At 43.3% G+C, this 18,860-nt stretch overlaps 1 protein-coding gene across 1 annotated transcript; it reads left to right on the top strand.

Moving 5' to 3' along the window:
* The first annotated feature begins 5,437 nt into the window (after positions 1–5,437).
* LOC112891225 (kinesin-like protein KIN-7D, chloroplastic) lies at positions 5,438–16,728 on the top strand. Its single transcript, XM_025958167.1, has 23 exons — positions 5,438–5,930; positions 6,027–6,124; positions 7,109–7,198; positions 7,527–7,579; positions 8,025–8,090; positions 8,194–8,247; positions 8,403–8,462; positions 9,446–9,524; positions 10,733–10,800; positions 10,992–11,054; positions 11,221–11,325; positions 11,832–11,936; positions 12,007–12,114; positions 12,226–12,372; positions 12,552–12,734; positions 12,902–13,057; positions 13,242–13,460; positions 13,883–14,023; positions 14,103–14,228; positions 14,317–14,367; positions 14,789–14,836; positions 14,916–15,116; positions 15,761–16,728. The coding sequence occupies exons 1-23, from the start codon at positions 5,680–5,682 to the stop codon at positions 16,277–16,279; spliced, it is 2,991 nt and encodes a 996-aa protein (XP_025813952.1). The 5' UTR covers positions 5,438–5,679; the 3' UTR covers positions 16,280–16,728.
* Positions 16,729–18,860: the final 2,132 nt, after the last annotated feature.

Raw genomic sequence — 18,860 nt, 5'->3', positions numbered from 1 at the left:
TCATGCATAGGCAACATATAAAGTTTGTCTTGTCGGATGGCAAGACCAACACACTGACTTTCAAATAAAATCTCACATTGTTCTTTGCCAAAATGGCACTTATAACCATCATCTGCCAAACATGATACTGAAATTAAATTCCTAGACAAAGAGGGTACATAAAGAACATTATGTAACTGGAGTTTAAAGCCGTTCTCTAATTCTAACGTGAGTTGACAAACTGCTTCAACGTCGGCTCTAACTCCATTGGCGACTTTCAGCCATCTATCCCCTCTTTGTAGCATCGTCTTTGTACTTATACCCTGCAAAGAATTAGCAACATGAACAGTTGCACCTGAGTCAATCCACCAAGTAGATTTAGAATAACTTACGTACAGGGTCTCATCGATAAATGTGATAACATCCTCACCTTTCTTAATTAAATGCCGTAGAAAATCTGGGCAATCTTTCTTGTAGTGTCCCGTCTTGTGACACCACATGCATTGATCCTTTTCAACGTGTGGTTGATCTTTCTTTGCACCCTTGCCCGGGTGAGTCGAAGAAGAAGAAGAAGAAGTGAAACCCCGTTTGAACTGAGGTTTCCCTTGTGGCCTCGTGTTTTTATCTGAAGAGTTGTTTCTTTTGTTGTGCCTAACATAGTTGAGCGTGTCACCATGCGAGGCTTTGAGTCTTTCCTCTTCTTGCACACACATCGCAATGAGCTTCTCTAAGTCCCATGTGTCTGGGCTGATGTTGTAGTTAACAACAAAAGTCTCAAACTCTTTCGGCAGAGAAGCCAGAACCAAATGGACAACAAAAGCATGAGGAAGCTCCATGTCCATAGGTTTTAGCTTAGATGCCATATTGCTCATTTTCAGTATGTGCTCTCTCACACCACCGCCTGTGTACTTATCATTGACTAACCTCTGAATCAGAGTCTGAGCATAAGCTTTTGAAGAGCCAACAAATTGACTCTCCACTTTCTTTAAGTACTCAACTGCGGTGGGGCAATCTGGGATTGCTCCCCTGATACTGTCTATGATGGAACTTTTGATAACCATCAAACACTTTCTGTTGGAAGAGATCCATTTTGCTTTCTCAAGATCAAATTTCATTTGAACACTTGCATGTTCTCTCTGACGAGCCTGCCAAGCGGCAGTCGTCTCTTCCGGGTCCCTCACCAGTTCCGCAGGACAAGCGGGAAACGGTGAGGTGATGGCGAAATCGATATCTGACAGTGCGAGTGCCACTTCTAGCTTCTGTGCCCATACCCCATAGTTGGAACCATCCAACGGCGGTATGGCATTAATGAATGTCATGGCATTAGATCCTGAAATTTAAATCAAGAAAGGTGAGAACTCCTTTTAAAAAACAATAATTGCATATCTCAATTTAACGTTAGTCAATATTAAGATATACAATTAACTAGCTGCATTAATTCGAAAACACCGTTGGGCAGAATTAGAGCAAATGCATGGAAAACTTACTTAAAAGATTATAATACTGCTATTATCAACGTTGGTCAGAAAATAACAATATTATAACTATAGAAAACTGAAAACTGACTTGAAAATTGTAATATTGCTATTATCAACGTTGGTCAGAAAATAACAATATTATAACTGAAGAAAAAATCTGAAAACTGACTCCTTTAATTATAATATCTCGTTGGGTCTAAAATAATTAAAGGATATAACTTAATTAAATTGGCAGCGGAAAAAAAAAATAAAAGTTCTAACTATCAGAAACATTCTTACTTCTTTCTCTCTATAGAAATTATCACGTTGGTGAAAACTAAATAGAGATTGAATCATGCATTAAGTGGTTAAATGTGTTTCTGAGAAAATAACCAAAAATCACTGTGCACCCGAGCCAAACCAGCACAAAAATTCGGCCCAAAACGGCCCTGCACGGCCCGGCCCAGCGCGGCCAACGCGCGCGCGCGGCGCCCACCCGCGCACCAGGCCGCAACCTGGGCCTGGGCCGGGAAAGTGGCGTCCGCCTGGGCCTAAAGAGGCCCGCGCGTCCACGGATCGACCGCGACCGTCCGATCAAGATCGACGGTCGCGCGTCGACTTCGGCGGGTCAAAACCCCCGCGCGCCCGCGTCTCTCGGAAAACCCTAGCCCATTTCGCGTTTTCCTCCGCTCGCTCCACCCCCGGCCGCTCCCCCTGCCTCCTCCTCGCGCCGACGACGGAGGCGATGGCGCCGCCGCAGGCCTCCTCGCCGGCGTGCGCGCTCGCCTGTGCGTGAGCGCGCCGCCGTCGAGTGGGCTCGAGGCGGCCAGCTAGCCCGCGCACCACGGCACGGTGGATATCCGCAAACTCGACGGCTCGGGATCTCGGTCCAGTCGACGGCGGTGGGGTGCCGGAGCCCCTGAGCGAGCGGCGGTGCTCTACCGTGGAGCAGGTAGCTCCCGGTGGCGAGGTAAGCCCTCTACTTTTCTTGATTTGGGGCTAGATCCAGGGTTAGGGTTAGGGTTAGGGTTCGGGGAATGCACTGTGCGTTCGGGTTCTTTCACCCCGAGGGGTTTGATCCGTTTGTCTGGCTTTCTTTCGAGTTGATGCAATTCCCCTCCTTCTACTTGCTCTTTCTCTCTTACCCGAAACTAATTCCGATTAGTGAGGCTAACTGATACCATTGTTAGGAACTTTGGATCTACTAATCGTGTATTAGCCCGGTAATTAACAATACAAGTAGCATTGATTACTATTCTAGGTAGAAACAGAGAGGGAGAGAGGGAAACAATGCCGTACCCCCAGTGGACGATCCGGCTTCGAGGTTGTTGGCCATGACGTCGAGGAGGAAGCCAAGCGGAGTCGTGGACGAGGGTGAGCGGGCGGCGGTGTAGTCGAACAGTGCCGGCGGTGATGATGCAGAGGAGCCGGCGTGGGTGCAGAGGCGGCGGCGGCGATGGAGCTTCCCGTCGCTTCAGCGCCCACCCTTCGGGATCGAATCAATTAGGGTTTTAGGTGGGGATTAGGCACGGCGACGAACTTCGTGTGCCGTGCCCCGGCCCCCACCCTTCTTTTATTGTGGCGCTGCGCGACGGGGGCCCACCCGCCATTGGGTTAGCGGTGCGCCCCCGATCGGGGCGCGTAACCAATTCCGGATCGGTCGTTGGACCGATCCGGGTTGAAATCAAACTAACAGTGGAATCTACTCAAAAGTGCACGCCTTAGCCCTCCTCATCCACTCATTTCCACCAACGAGAATCTCCTCTCAGATTTGCTCGGAGCTGGAAGAAGATGATGAGTCTGGCAAACCTCAAGTCAAATACTGGGATACTGTGGCTCGTCTAGTAACCGAAGCAGTTATTGTGACGGTACAGTGAACCCCTGGTACGGTTTTCATCACGACAGCTAATGGGGCAGGTGCTTGTGCTTCAATGCTTGATTGTTTCACGGAGCTTTTGCAGGACACTGATTGTTTCACCGCCTTCACTTTTGCACCACCTTTTTCCGGCGCTGCACGCGACGAAGCGTCCCCATCAGGTGGATTTTGTTTGGCACGTTATCTTGTAATCAATAGGCGTCTACTAGCCCATTAGATATGACTATGCATTAAAGAACTCTGAAGCTTCTACTCGAAAGAAGGAAATGGATGATTGCAGGTCCATCCTTCTCATCTGCTGAACCCACCTTGCTTCGAAAGTTCGAATGCCGGCACACGCGGAGCTGCAGACTCGCGGTAGCAGCCCAGGCCACAACAAGCTCTCAGTGCTGCAGTTTTCTAGTATATAGGCCGGCATCACGTCACTGGAATACAACGGGGACGAATCGTCTAGCACGATGCTCACGGTCCACCAGGAAATCATGGAATCCATGTAAAGCGCACGTCAGCCCGCCACATCCACTCATTTCCATCAACTAGATAGAGCCCATCCATGGATATCTAAACAGGAGTTAGAGCGGAAATGGGGATTCTTCAAATTAAAAAAACCAAAAAAACAAACAACAACAACAACAGAGAGCGAGAATGGGGAGATGTGCAGTTATTACTCACGGGCTTTGCCAACATTCAAGGCTTGGAGCCATGTGCCGAGCAACTAAACTATAGTCTATAAACCTCTGGCCGTTCAAATTGGCGTTCTAGCCTTTGTCCCCTGCTCCGCTGGTGGTAAAAGGCCAAATGCATGTGGCGCGTCTCACGCCCACACGCAGCCGAGCTGACCTTCACTTGGCACTACGCCCGGCACCGGCGCTGCCCAACTAACCACAGATGACAGACGACAGTGCCATGCACACGCCGAAGCACGAAGCCCCTGCATACCACAACTCCACAAGCAATGGCGTCCATCCAAAGTGAGTTCTCGCTGCTGGCAACCCAACCCAGCTCATTATTACTCCCGGGGCGTTCTGATCGCAGCTGGTTGGCACTTGGCATGCACGCACCACGCACCAGTCAGCAGTCACCAGTGCTCACGAGCACGCGTCCGCGAGTGACTCGCCGCCGTACCGTATGGAGTATGGACGCACGGTTCGGCTCGCTTGGCGGGCGCGCGGTCCCGGCGGCGGGGAAGGAAGCCGCCGAGCCCGTCCGCTGTCGGAAAACGACCGGGCGCGCGGATTCCGCAGCCGGACGCGCGCGCCCGCGGCGGTGCTTCCTCCGCCGGGCCGACGGGCCGTGTGCTGTCGCTGGCGCGGATTCGCTCTCGCTCGGCGGGTTCCGGCGCCCGATCTGTCGCGGGCGGAGCACGGCGACGCTGACGGCGACAGGAGATCGATCGGTAGCGCCTCGCAACGCAGAACTGACCTGTCGCGCATGCGTCGCGTACGGCGTACCCCTGGTAAACTTGGTTCGGTGAGTGGCTCCGTTTTCACAGTCGGGGAGCTCGATTTGTTTGTTGCTGCTCTGTTCAGGTCAGTTGCTCAGCGCGCTGGTGCTCGATTTCAATGGGCGGTTTATGCGAAGTCAGACTCGCGAGCAATATTCGTTTACGGACGTGTCAGCGTGTCAGAAGGTCTTTACGGGTCACTGAAACACTACTTTGCACTAACATGTTTCTCTAAGCTAGCAAAGATTCATACTCCTTTGACTGTTCCCATTTTTCTAAATAAAACTCATTCTCACTACATGGATGACCAAACTAAAACATGGTGCATTGTTCGTTTCGAACGACTATTCCAGTACAGCGACTGAACCAGCAGTATGGCTGACTGATAATAGCAACCCAACGACGAACGATTTTCAGATCCTTTAGCTAAAGCTCCAACAAAATTCGATGATTCTTCCTGCGCCTTCAAGCAAAACTTCCCTAAAAAATCAGTTGGATGAGGCCTACCGTCGCAACCGGGCAGCCAACCGCGAGACTCCAATCGACTTTGGTGAGTCAACACCTACTAACCAGTGTGCTGACCTGTCAGCGTCGTCGGGGCCCGCACGGCAGCGTCGCCGCCCGGTTTGCACTCACACCCCCTCCCGCTCCCTTCGGCCTCCGCTACCCAGTTGGCGAACGGGAAATAGGTGAAGCTGGTCGCGTCCGCGCTCTCTTTTCTTCCCCAACATCTTGCAGCGGCGGCAACCCCCGCATCGCTTCCGACGGAAGCAAAAAGGGGAAGCCATCCGAAAGGGGGACGAGCCGCCCCACGAGTGAGTGACCCAACCGGAAAGGGAGAAAAGCCCTAGAAGAAACCCGCGTAAAGTGACCGGATCCAATGGCGGGTGCCTCGTGCTGCTAGATCTCGCGCCCTGCAGGCAATGGCGACGCGGCCGGCGTCGCGGCAGCGGAAGACGGGGTCGGCATCGGCGGCGGCGGCGAAGGGTCCGCATCATCAGCAGCAGCCGCAGTCGGGCTCGCCGACGTCGACCAACACCACGACCACGTCCTCGTCGCGTCTCACGCCGGAGCTCTCGCTCGACGGGCCCGCGTCCCCGCTGTTCGCCGGATTAGATGAGGACCCGGCGCCCAAGGAGAATGTCACCGTCACCGTCCGCTTTCGCCCGCTCAGGTTCAGCTCGCTTTGGCTACTGCAGTGGTGGTCCGTTTTGTTGCGGTTGGATTGGGGGAATGTGGACTGATTTGAGTTTTGGTCTCGGTTGTGAAGCCCGCGGGAGATTCGGCAGGGGGAGGAGGTCGCGTGGTACGCAGATGGTGACACGGTCGTGCGGAGCGAGCAGAACCCCAACGTCGCATATGCTTACGGTATGTGCGCGGTTTTCGTGTGAATTTGTGGTTGCTGTGGCACTTGCGTGCTCCTTAATCATTGGCTTCTTAGATTCATATTTGCTACATGCGACACGCCTTTTAATCCATATTATCAGTTTTCCCATAAGGCAGGAGCAACTTAGGTGATTCAGCTCATTGGTAGGTAAACACTGAGAATAGCCTGCCCTTGAATAGCTCAAACTTGTACCCTCCAATAACTTGCCCCATCCACTGGGAGACTTGGGCTTTGGGACAATTTGTGGTCATGCATCTGATATGGTTGTCTTGAAACTCATGCTACTAAGTTTTCATTCGTTGTTCTTGATATTGGTAGAATGACTGTTTTACATCAGACCATCAATTCACAAGAAATTCGTGTTGTGACGTGGTAGTCTTGTCATACAATGCATTGGGGGATGAATTTCATGTACAGGTTGTGGCTCCTGTGCTTTATCATAATATATATGCTGGGTGACTGGCTCATAATGTGTGGTTCTATATGGGTTACGTAAAAAATAAATCTTGTCATGACAATCCATCTTTTTTCATCTGTATTTAAATGTATCAATGTTCTTACTACCTTTTAGCTGCTGAGGCCTCTAGGTGCCACTTAATTATCTCACTTTAGTCTCCAAAAACAATTTAAATAGACAGTGTCACATAAGTACAAGGAATTCCAATTTACTAAATATATTTCTTTATTACAGTATGCTCCCTCTTGTGGGAGTGAAATTGTCATTTCGAGGTTTGCGCACCAAAATTATTTGTTCCGAACAAAGAAACTTTGTAATACTGGTGTCACATGTCTCCTATCTATATAATAAGTCATTTAAGAGAATCATGTTGCATCGCTGCATGTAGCAAGTAGAAATTATTATTTGGGCTTTAGTTCTATGGAAATAGGCACATTTCGCAGGCTACCAATTTGCCATCATCTTAAACTCTAATTGTGAACACAGGCTAATATTGTTTGATATCCAGATCGGGTTTTTGCACCAACTACTACAACCCGTCATGTATATGACGTTGCAGCTCAACATGTCATTAGTGGTGCCATGGAGGGAGTAAATGGTAAATGATCTCCTGTTTTACTGATTATGTTTTCTTCGGTATTTTATGACTTAGATCATAGCAACACATTGCTCTTTCTTTTTTGGATATTCTCTTAAAATATAAAAACAAGTTGATCTCTATTTACAGAATGTCATGTTATTATGATCTATCTTCTTCTTCTATATATTATTGTATCATAACAATATTACATTTGGGCAACAGACAATATAATCCTTTGCCGTGTTCATTGGTTGAATGCAACAATGGATCCTGAGTTTCATTGCATGCATGTATCTTTAATTCTTAAAGTTAAATATGGTAATATGGTAAACTTATATTGTTGCAGGTACAATATTTGCATATGGTGTTACAAGCAGTGGGAAGACACACACGATGCATGTGAGAAAACTTACATCACATTAAGCTTTCATATCTTTGCTTTACGTTAGCTATCTCATTCTTAGTCTATCACTGACTCTGTGTGCAGTCCAAAATGTGAATTCAGGAAAAAATGTGGGTAGCTAAAATATGACCGCAGATTGTGGTTGAGTAGGTTTTCTTTTCTTATTCAGTTATCTAAGGCTTATGTATCCCTATACCAAGTCTGCCATCCCCATAAAAGGAGAGGAAATGAAATTGCTTCACTCGCTAAACTGCTGTCATGCATGGCCATAAGCAACTTTCATTTCTATGTTGAAGCATATGATTCGCAACTTACTGTTTCATGAGAACATCTATCTTCCCTTATTTACTAGACTAGACTAATATTGAACAACATTCATTAGTTTCTTCACATTTTTATAATTTTTGTTAGTGTCTTGATATACTTGTTCTTTTGAGTCAGGGAGACCAAAGATCCCCGGGGATTATACCTTTGGCTGTCAAAGATGCATTTAGCATTATACAGGAGGTATTCTTTAAACACGAACCAGTCTTGTATTATGATATGGTGAAATATGCATAGACATGATGCAGCCAAATCTCTTATACTACTGCTCTGTTTCTCTTTGTAGACACCGAATCGTGAGTTTCTCCTACGTGTGTCATACTTGGAAATTTATAATGAGGTTTGTCAATGTAATCATTTTTGTTATCATCATAATGTTTGTAATTTGATGTACTTATGCTTGTTCTATAAATGTCTCTCGATGAGAGTTTATTCTACAAAATGAACTGTAACTCTTGATTATACTGTTCTGATTGACGGCTCATTGGTTTGTAGGTTGTCAATGATCTACTAAACCCTGCTGGTCAGAATTTGCGAATTAGAGAGGATCCTCAGGTGCCAATATATCCACGTCATTATAACTCTTTCTACAAAACTCGCTAAGTTTTCAAGCTATAAGAAACCAATGATTTCCCCAGTGGATGAATACTGCGCCTTTTTCCGAAAATGTTATACCAAGATAATAGTGCCATCCAAAGGTTCAAAGTTGCTTGTTCCCATTTGTAATGTCTTTCAACATATGCTGAAAACTGATACATGTAGGGTCTTTGGTACTTGTATTAGGTTAAATGTTAGTACATTCTTCCCTGGAAGTCTGGAACAGGAGTCCCTGAAACATGATATTTTATGAAGAGTTTCAACTGGTAGAATAATTAAAATCCGCTCCTAAATCTGTTAGCATTTAGGATGGATGCAATGTGTTGTTTTTTTGACAGGAAGGTGCCACAGAAGCTAAAATATATGTTCTATAGGATGGCGAGTCGGCGATCAAACCTGCGATGTTGTATGGTGCAAAATGTTGGCCTACTAAAAGGCAACGTGTTTGATAGTTAAGTGCCGGAGAAATGCGTCTGTTGCATTGGATTTGTGGTCATACAAAAATGGACCAGGTCATGATAGGCATAGGTAGTCAGATGAAGAAAAGTTTGTCACCAACACTGGTCGAGAGGGTTTGGACATGTCCAACAGAGCCCCCAGAAGCACCAGTGCATAGCTAAATCCTAAGGCGTGACAATAATGTTAGGAGAGGTAGGGGTTGGCTGAACTTGGCATGGGAGGAGGCAGTAAAAAGGAACTTCAAAGGGTGGAATATACACAGGTTTTTCCTTGGATAGGAGCGCGTAAAATCAGTTACTCACCTGCCTGAACCATGAATGGGCATAGATCTCCTAATAGTATCACTATTATTGATGCTTTATATCTGTATATATATTCATTTTCTCTTCCTTTTTCCCTTTTTGTTGGTGTTGTTGCAGTGTATTGTTTTGTACAGTTTTCTGATGGTTCCTTGATCTACAATTCTGCATTAACATTCTCAGGGAACGTTTGTTGATGGTATCAAGGAAGAAGTTGTATTATCTCCTGCACATGCCCTGTCCCTTATTGCAGCTGGCGAAGGTGATTTCCAAAATCTTTACCTGGTGATTCTATTTCAGAATGATCTTCGTGATAGGTCTAAACTTTCATGTGCAAAATGGTGTTGTAGCATGACGTTGAACTATTATAAGTAAGATTTAGGGGCAATTCTTTTCAAGTTCCTGAAAAAGGATCCTGTAGAACTCTTTTTTTCTCTAACATGCAGGAGAGCTGCGCATCAATATATTAAGAAGAAAAGAGTCTGTAACGCACCCTTAAAACAACAAGATGACTCTTTCTAAGGACTAAGTAAACGATCCTGTAGAGCTCTGAAACTTACTGAAAATATCTTCATAAAGACTCTAGTAAGGTGAAAATCTATATGCCAGTTCATAGTGTAAACAAATGAGCAAAATGCCACTCTAAAATAGCCTCTTGGTTGCCATTGCAAAAAAATATTTATTGAGAAAATGCTTCTAAGATGAAATACTTCACATGCAACTAATTTGTACAGCTCTGTTACAACCAGGTGTTTGGCCCCTTTATTGATAAGTGAGCCACCACCCAAGTGATTAGCCATTTGATTTCCGGGTAAAGGAGTTGCAGAAATAGTTTGTACAGATAGCGACACTCATGATTATAAGAATGCTAGCTTTTCAAAAATTATAAGATTTTTAAACATTGACCAGGTTTGCAGTGGATCAGGTCTGCCAAGTCTTTCATGCTATATCCACCCTTATAATCTACTTTGTCAGCCACCTACCTAAACAAAATCAAACCTGCTGAAGGTGGTGTGGGTGTTGGCAGTGTCACAAGAAGATGAACTAGTGGTGTAACTCTTGCTTGTTTTGAATGGATACAATGCTACCCCTCTTATATGGATGATTTGACTTGATTCATAAGGAACTATAAGTTTCTACCTTAAGTAGGAAAACCAGATGAGTGCCTCCTTGAAGGAGGTATTTCTGAGGTCTCCCCACACTCTTAGTGACTCGAAGAAAGAGAGAAAACACCTCTAAATTAAGGTAGTTACCCCTAGCACATTGAATAAATCTAAAAATAATCCTGCAACTCCTTATCCAATACAATTCCAATTTCGAATTAGCCCATAACCTTCTAATAATGATGCTAAGCCTGCACATACAGTGCCTGTAGTTCTTAGTCTACTATTTTGTTCCACTGAATCACTGATTTTGTTTGTTGATCAACATGTTAAGAAATACTAATTACTGTGTCCATTTTGATTGCAGAGCATAGACATGTTGGATCCACCAACTTCAATCTACTAAGTAGCAGAAGTCATACTATTTTCACACTGGTAATGAGGTGTAACAATTCTGTGTAGAGTAAATTTGTGTCTATCTGCTATTTGAAGAACAATGAAGCACTAATATTTGGTTTTGCATTGGCATATTGCAAGTCATTAATTGTATCTTCAAAGCATACTTAAATTGGAAGAGCTGTTGATGCTAGGGATGAACTTTTATGTCTCCTTTCATTACATGACAGACTATAGAGAGCAGCCCTTGTGGTGAGGCTAATGAAGGGGAAGCTGTCACCTTCTCACAGCTGGTGAGTTTGTCTCCTGCTACTTTTTAACTGTAAAATTACCACCTTAGCACTTAGTTAAATATACTAGTGCATTATTTATCCATTTTATTTTGTTTTGCATCCAACATGTCTTGGTCCTGGAAGCCAGAGCATAAATTGATTCTCAAGTTGTCTCACTCAATTGCAGAACCTCATCGATCTGGCAGGTTCGGAGAGCTCAAGGGCGGAAACCACTGGACTACGGCGGAAAGAAGGATCTTATATCAACAAAAGCTTGCTAACTCTTGGAACGGTAGGATTTAATACTAAAACCTATCATTTTGGTTGTTTGTCATGGTATTTTGATACCCAAGCATCAGCACACATGTTTTATCCATTCTAAACATGACCTGATATGACAGGTTGACTGACTAGATTTTTCATGAGTGCATGTACTACACAGTTGGATGATTTAAAATGTTTACGTCATGGTGTGTTGGATCGTTGATCAATGGAGTCCATCTGAGCATTCTGAATCCTTCATATGGATGTGTGGCACAGTTTATTTACTTTACCACAAGTTATTCTTAGGCTAGTCTCATTGTTTCAGTAAATCACATTTTTATGAGGTAAATATTAGGTAATTGGCAAATGTTTTTAAATTAAGTTTGATGAAAGAAGATTGTCATTTGCCCTTTTATCCCCTTTACCTTCAAGAATCTAGTTAAGCAATGCTCTTAATTTTAGTATCAGCTCTGTGTGGATATATGCTGCCTGGTATCTCGAATTAGAAATGAGCCCATGCTTCGCCCTCTTCAGGTGATATCAAAGCTGACTGATGGAAAGGCTACACATATTCCGTATCGAGATTCAAAATTAACACGACTACTTCAGTCATCCCTCAGTGGTCAAGGGCGTGTTTCAGTAAGTTGCTCATTGCTTGCTGGGAGCTACTTGTTAATGTTATCAGGATTTCTCATAATTTTTTTTGCAGCTAATTTGCACAGTGACACCAGCATCAAGTAATTCTGAAGAGACCCACAATACACTAAAATTTGCCCACCGTGCGAAACGCATTGAGATCCAAGCATCACAGAACAAAGTAGGCCTAACATTTACTTGGCAATAATTCGTAGACTGTAGTTTGTCACTGATATATACGAAATTAGTTGTTTCTGATATATGCTTCTGGATCTTTCTTTATGTTTTGCAGATTATAGATGAGAAATCCTTGATAAAGAAGTACCAGACTGAGATTCGCAGATTAAAGGAAGAGCTAGAGCAGCTGAAAATGGGTATTATTACTGGCACACCCTCAAAAGATACTGGGGAAGATAATATCATCCTTTGGAAACAAAAGGTGCTATGTTGTTTTATTTCAGTTGAACCTCTGCTTATGACATTATATTGGATGTAATTATTATTTTTCTGGTGTGCTGTAGTTTTAGTATAGATTATATGTATTTATAATGCCACATATTTGCTTTGCTGGTGTATCCTCAAATCCTCCTAACTATTGTTTTTCCAACATTTGAAAAGCTAGAAGATGGTAACGTCAAGCTGCAGTCTAGGCTGGAACAAGAGGAGGAAGCTAAAGCTGCTTTGCTTGCAAGGATACAGCGTTTAACAAAACTTATACTGGTTTCTACTAAGGCAACCCCGACTTCTAGATTTTCTCCACATCCTGGACCAAGACGAAGACATTCTTTTGGTGAAGAAGAGGTCTGGCTACGTATGCAGTATGCTTATGAAATTATTATGATTGGCCATTCAACTACCTGCTATATTCATTTTATCTGTCCATCCTTCTTTGGAAAAATTGGACGAATCCCTTATCAGTGTTTCTGTATAAACACGGAGTTGCTTAAGTTTGCCTGCTAACATTGCAGCTGGCATATCTTCCATACAGAAGACGAGATATAGTGATGGATAATGAAAGCAATGAATTGCTTCTTCCTGTTGAAGGGTTTGGTGTATCACTTGAAGATTCTTCAAAGGAAGAAAAAAAGAATAGGAAAGGACTTCTCAACTGGTTTAAACTCCGGGTATGCCAGCTTTGCAAAACATTGCATCTTGGACTTAAAATGTCCGCAAGCCAATACTGCATTGACTCATTTTTTTTAGCTGCTCTTTTACATATTTGCAAGTGGAATACCAAAGAGATTCGAATGTTGAATCCTGGTGTCAAATTAAAGAAATAATGAATCCATGTGCTATATTGATTTCCAGAAACGTGATGGAGCTTCTATCCTGACAAGTTCAGAAGGTGACAAGTCCAGTTTGACTAAATCAACCGCCCCTTCAACACCTATTGGGGAAAGTGTCAATTTTCATGCAGAACCAAGAATTTCAAATTCTTTGGCCGGTGAAAATGTATCAGCTGATCTGTTTAGCATTGGCCATGGGGAATTTCCTTCTGGAAGCATTCACGGAGAAGAAATTCCTTTGGTACGTTTTCTTTTTTAGACAAATATTATCAGATTGTACATGCCATTCCAGAATAAGAATTGCTGCCTCACAAGTCTTCTACAGAAGAAAAGATGTTCAGAAGTACAGTTTTGTCTTGGAGAGGCTGATTCTCGCGATTTCTCAATTACTGTTCTATATGTAGGGCATATTTATCAGGATGATAATTTTACTACCACAGTAGTCGCTGTTTGTTCATTGCTATAGGCAGATCCTAGTCTTTGTAGGTACTGCACCACCTTAGGAGTTTATGCATAAATTAAAAAATGATAAATATTCTTACTGGCAACATTGTGATGGTGCCCCCCTGTTCAGGATCCAATAGGATCAGAGATGTATGCATTTTTTATTTTGTTTCAAGAGATCCCATTACTTACATGCTGTAATATGTGATCTGGTACCAGACAAGTGGGAAAATGATAGACCATGTTGATTTATTGAGAGAGCAGTTGAAGATTTTGTCAGGGGAGGTGGCACTTCAAACAAGTGTTCTTAAGCGCCTTACAGAGGAAGCTGGAAGAAGCCCACAGAGTGAGAACATTCAGGTACTCCCTTACCTTAATGTTCATTGTGTGCTTTTACGACCTTTCCAGGATTTTAACCTTTTACCTTTTGGTATCGAAGATGGAAATGAAGAAGATCAGTGATGAAATTAAGGGGAAGAAGCGGCAGATAGCATCTTTGGAAAGAGAGATAGCTCATGCAACATTGGGAAGTCAAGGAAAGGCTGACGAGTTAGAACTTTCACCGGTAATGTTCTATATTTGTTTTGGTTGTCTGCTATCTCTTTACTGAGCATTTCTGTATAACAATTGGATGGTTCTTATTGATTTTGCAGTCTTATCCTGAATTACTTGAGCAGCTCAATGAGAAATCGTTCGAACTTGAGGTATATAGACTTTTCCTTGATCAAGTACTTCTGGATTGTGTCCGGTGTCCCTTTCACTGGAAATCGGGTTGCAATAGGTCACAGGCAGAAAAGAAATACCAATCACCTTTTTTGAGAGATAGATGACATAACACAAGCATTTTAAGATTTTTAAAGAAATTTCATCACAAATTTCATGCTTGCATATCTGACATTTCACAGACACAAGACACCCACCTTCTCAAAATTGAAAATTAGTATGCCTTTCAAATGGATTTAATTTGAGTTTGATCCAACACTTATTCATTGTTAAATGGTTTCATTTGATTGTATAAAATGTGTGATTGTTTAGCGTATTTTTAATGACCACAATAATCCGATTATATTTCATGGTCTTTTCATTCATTAGTGTTTGGTTATCATTTAAGATTTCTTATTGCAGGTTAAGGCCGCAGATAATAGAGTAATACAAGAACAGCTAAATGAGAAGGTTAGATGCGTGAGATCTTTTAGGTGAATGGTGAAATGATTAGGAGCCAGTTATGACAATTCTTTGATTTACCTCTCAGATAAGTGAATGCATGGAATTACAAGCTGAAGTTACTCATCTCAAAGAACAGCTGTCCCAAGCTCTTGAAGCTAAGGCTTTGCTGTCAAATAGCATGATGCAGAATAATAGAGGAGTTAACCATGAAGTTGAACGCCATGCTGATCAAGGAAGTGCTGTTCCAAGGGAGGTCTCTACGGAACCACTACAAAAACAGCAGCAGGTTTGCTTTCTCTGCTCTAGCTTCCACTTTCTTTACAATTGCTTTCTGTGTTCTAAGAGAGGTCTCTTCCTAACCACTACAAAAACAGCAGCAGGGGTTATAAGCTGTATGCTAAGAAAAAAAAGACAACTTAACTTGCAATTAGCCATTGTGTTAGTGCCTGGGATGTATTAATGGCTTCATTGACATTCAATATTCAAAGTATACACGGGAGGACTATTAATCATAATTCATAAATGCTAATGACTTGTTAGCAGTAAATATTCAAACTTCCACGAATGCTGCTGTTAACAAGCAGCTATATATAAAAAAGTTGGATTTATGGTAGAAAACAAAAGCCAACTCATTTCCACTGAAAATTTCTGCTGTCTTGTATTCTGTGGTGGTGAAGGTATTTGAGGCGAATGAATTTGTTCAAATAGGCCGTCTTTCATCCATGTTGTGTGGTCATACACTTCATTGCAATTGCAACCTTTACCACATTTTAAACATATATTTTTCAAAAATAATCTTTGGCATTCTTATTTGAGATGTTCAAATATTGTTTGTGATTTACGTTCTTTATTACATTGCTATCATTTTATTATGTCATTCTTATTTTTACTTACCTTACTTTTCCATTTTTTTGGCACTATGGTCTTCAGTCAATTGAGGTTGATGAGCTGAAGCAAAAGGTGTCTGAACTCATTGAAATCAAAGCTCAACTTGAGGATCGCAACCAAAAGCTACTGGAGGAAAGTACGTATGCAAAAGGCTTGGCTTCAGCTGCAGGCGTCGAATTGAAAGCATTGTCAGAAGAAGTGACCAAGCTGATGAACCAAAATGAGAAGCTTGCAACTGAGTTGGCGTCACTGAGAAGTCCAACTCCACGCAGAGTTAGCAATGGACCAAGAGGTGCTAGGAGGGAAAGCATGAGCAGAAGACACGAGCCAGCTAGCAGAAGAGACACCAATGCAAGCCACGAAAGGGAAAAAGCTCTAGAGAATATGCTTATGGAGAAGGAACAGAAAGAAGCAGAGCTCCAAAGGAAAGTCGAGGAGTCAAAGCAGAAGGAAGCCTTCCTGGAAAGTGAGCTCGCCAATATGTGGGTTCTAGTAGCAAAACTGAAGAAGTCTCAGGGTTATGAACATGAGGATTCCGAAGCCAAACATAATGTCACGTGACTGACTTGTGACCTGTAAGTTAGAGTAGTCAATCATGAAAAGTCTGCTTGGCTTGGGTGTGGGTTTTCTGTATGTATGTAAGTTGTTCGTATCGGGTTTTCTGTTTCTTAGTGTGAGACTGTGTTAGTGTCTCATTCTGTATATTCTCCGCGTGATCAAATATGCCAGTAGTACTTCCCCTGACTAGTGTGCCTAGAGCTTTCTGTCGATGCTACAGCGGCATTTTGGGTTCTTCAGGCACGTAACCCGGCATTGCAGGAACATTGAACAGATATCTGGAAATCTGACGGGTTTCTGATGCCCACTCCAATATCTAACCTGTATTAGTTCTACTCATCCTGCTCTTAATATTGAAAGGATATCAAGTGTGAATATATCCTTAAGAGTGAATTCCATTGTATTATCACACTTGTTCTGATTACATCTTCAATAATGTGCATTGGCCGGATGTCTGATCTTCGTTTTCGCAGTTGTTATCTGCTTGATTGTACTGATCAGCTATGCAGTTTTTTTTTTACTAGTCATGTGATGATGCAATGCTGTAATACTACGTGCTGGGCCTTGTTCCCGCAGCTCGCCATGACTTCAGATTTCGTCATGGACATGTACCTGTTCGGGTGTTCCTCTGTCAGTCAACTCCAAAAGATGCATAACTGTATGATTTGGGATTTACAGGCTGCATGGCGCAAGCACTCTTGAATTTGACGGTTGTCTTCCTAGTAGATCTGAGTGCCCAGCAGCTTTTACAGAGTTCCATGATTGTCTTCCCAAGTTTTGCATTGAGATGGGTGGGCTGTTACTTTATCCTTCAGCTTCCAATTCTTCCAGTCCTCTCCACTGACGGCTTATATCTTCCAAATTGAATCCGACCAAATGGAAAATAGCATGCCAGTCCATATAACTCAAGCCCTCAAGGTCCTCGCCGTCCGCCGTGATTCCTCCAGACTTCGGGAAAAAAATTTGGTGCGGACTGGCCGCAAAATCTTCCCGTGCGAACTGTGCTGGATTACGGACGCGTGGGCATCCAATGGTCTGGCCGTTTGACGCATTTACACGCTGAGCTCGGCATAGAATGCGGAAACTTTTCTCGGCTCAGTAATTAAAAAGACCATGGCTCGGCTCGAGCTCGAAGAGAATCACGGCTCGACGCTTTGCTCCCTCACGGAAAAGGATGTGAACTTCGCACATACTCGCCGCGGGGGAGGCTGCCGTTGGCAAGGAAGATTGTCGCGGCGCTACCGCCGCCTGCATCCCTTAGTTCACAGACCTAGGCGGCCAGGCCTAATTCGCTTCAAACACAAGTTGCCGAGAAGTAGCATACACGCAGCCCAAATGTATCAGCTCATAGCAAACTAAACTATATAATGTCAGTGAACCATTGGAATACAAGTAAATAAACAGGATGCAGGAATCTCCAATTCCATCAGCTGATAATAAAAATGGTTCTGTCATATTACAAATACCAAAATAAGAGGCAAAGGTAAACATGAACTTGCATCATCATTTGAAATATGGAGTATGAGTCCTTATACAAAATAAAAGTCAAAGAGTACAATCATATATTTTCATTATGTAGCACTCCATCAAAGTGCAATTGTCTAATAGCTGACGCTGCATCTTTATCAACTCCAAATAAGAGACTTGTATATCCTCCTTGTATACCATGAGCATCCATTAGAGAAGAATTCATGTGCATATTAAAGTCCGACATTGTGGCATTAGCATAAACGCCCTGCATTGATGGAATTGCTACAGTTGAAGGTTGGCCATAAATATTGTTTGGCATGCTGCTGTTAGCTTCAGTTATATTGGCATCAAGGTCCTATATGTCACAATATATTAAATCGTACATCAAACTTACATGTATGTAAATACACAATATAAAAAAGATATAATATAATTAATACACGGTAGGTGTCTTACCAGGGTCTGTTTTGGATCATCGCCTTTGTTTTTGCTGGCACTTCTATTTTTCTTCCCCTTTCGCTTTTCAAGGGATGTGGTCGATCGTTTTTTCTTTGGGCCTTTTACTACACGAGAAACTCTAAACGATATTTTACCTGTTAATGTATCAGTAGAACAATAAGCTGAAACTGGAGGAACCTCATTGTCTTTTTCTTGCACATTCATTATAGCATTATCTGCATCCAAGTTCAGTTTATCTATGGCTTTCTCCAAATCATCAAGAAGCTCTTTTGACAAAGAACATTTTGTCCCGAAAGCTCAGCTTGAGAGAGTTGCTGTGCGGCCGCGAGTACTTCAGCGGAAGCATCTGGCACGCGGGAAGTCGATGCATACTGGATGGCTTCTTGGTTACAATCATAGGACTTCTTCAAGTCGCCTCGGAGCGTAAGCACACCGTTACGTCCTGGCATCTTGAGAAGCAAGTAGACATAATGTGGCACCGCCATGAACTTGGCGAGCGCCGGCCTCCCCAGTATGGCGTGGTAGGAAGATTCGAAGCTGGCCACCTCGAACTTGATGAACTCGGTACGATAATTCTCCCTCGTCCCGAAAGTGACCGGAAGAACAACTGTCCCAAGCGGATGCGCGGCATTGCCAGGAACAATACCGTAAAAAG

This window comes from Panicum hallii, chromosome 1, assembly GCF_002211085.1.
Source record: "Panicum hallii strain FIL2 chromosome 1, PHallii_v3.1, whole genome shotgun sequence".
In the NCBI taxonomy this organism is placed as follows: Eukaryota; Viridiplantae; Streptophyta; class Magnoliopsida; order Poales; family Poaceae; genus Panicum; species Panicum hallii.
Note: the sequence above shows the minus strand (reverse complement) of the source record. Positions and strands in the feature narration are given on the sequence as shown.

What these genes read in the sequence shown, in the direction of transcription:
- LOC112891225 (XM_025958167.1), top strand. Translation starts at nt 5,680, where the DNA reads ATGGCGACGCGGCCGGCGTCGCGGCAGCGGAAGACGGGGTCGGCATCG. An exon ending in ACTTGGAAATTTATAATGAG is followed by an intron (nt 8,248 to 8,402) that starts GTTTGTCAATGT and finishes ATTGGTTTGTAG; the next exon opens with GTTGTCAATGATCTACTAAA. An exon ending in TCCAAGCATCACAGAACAAA is followed by an intron (nt 12,115 to 12,225) that starts GTAGGCCTAACA and finishes TATGTTTTGCAG; the next exon opens with ATTATAGATGAGAAATCCTT.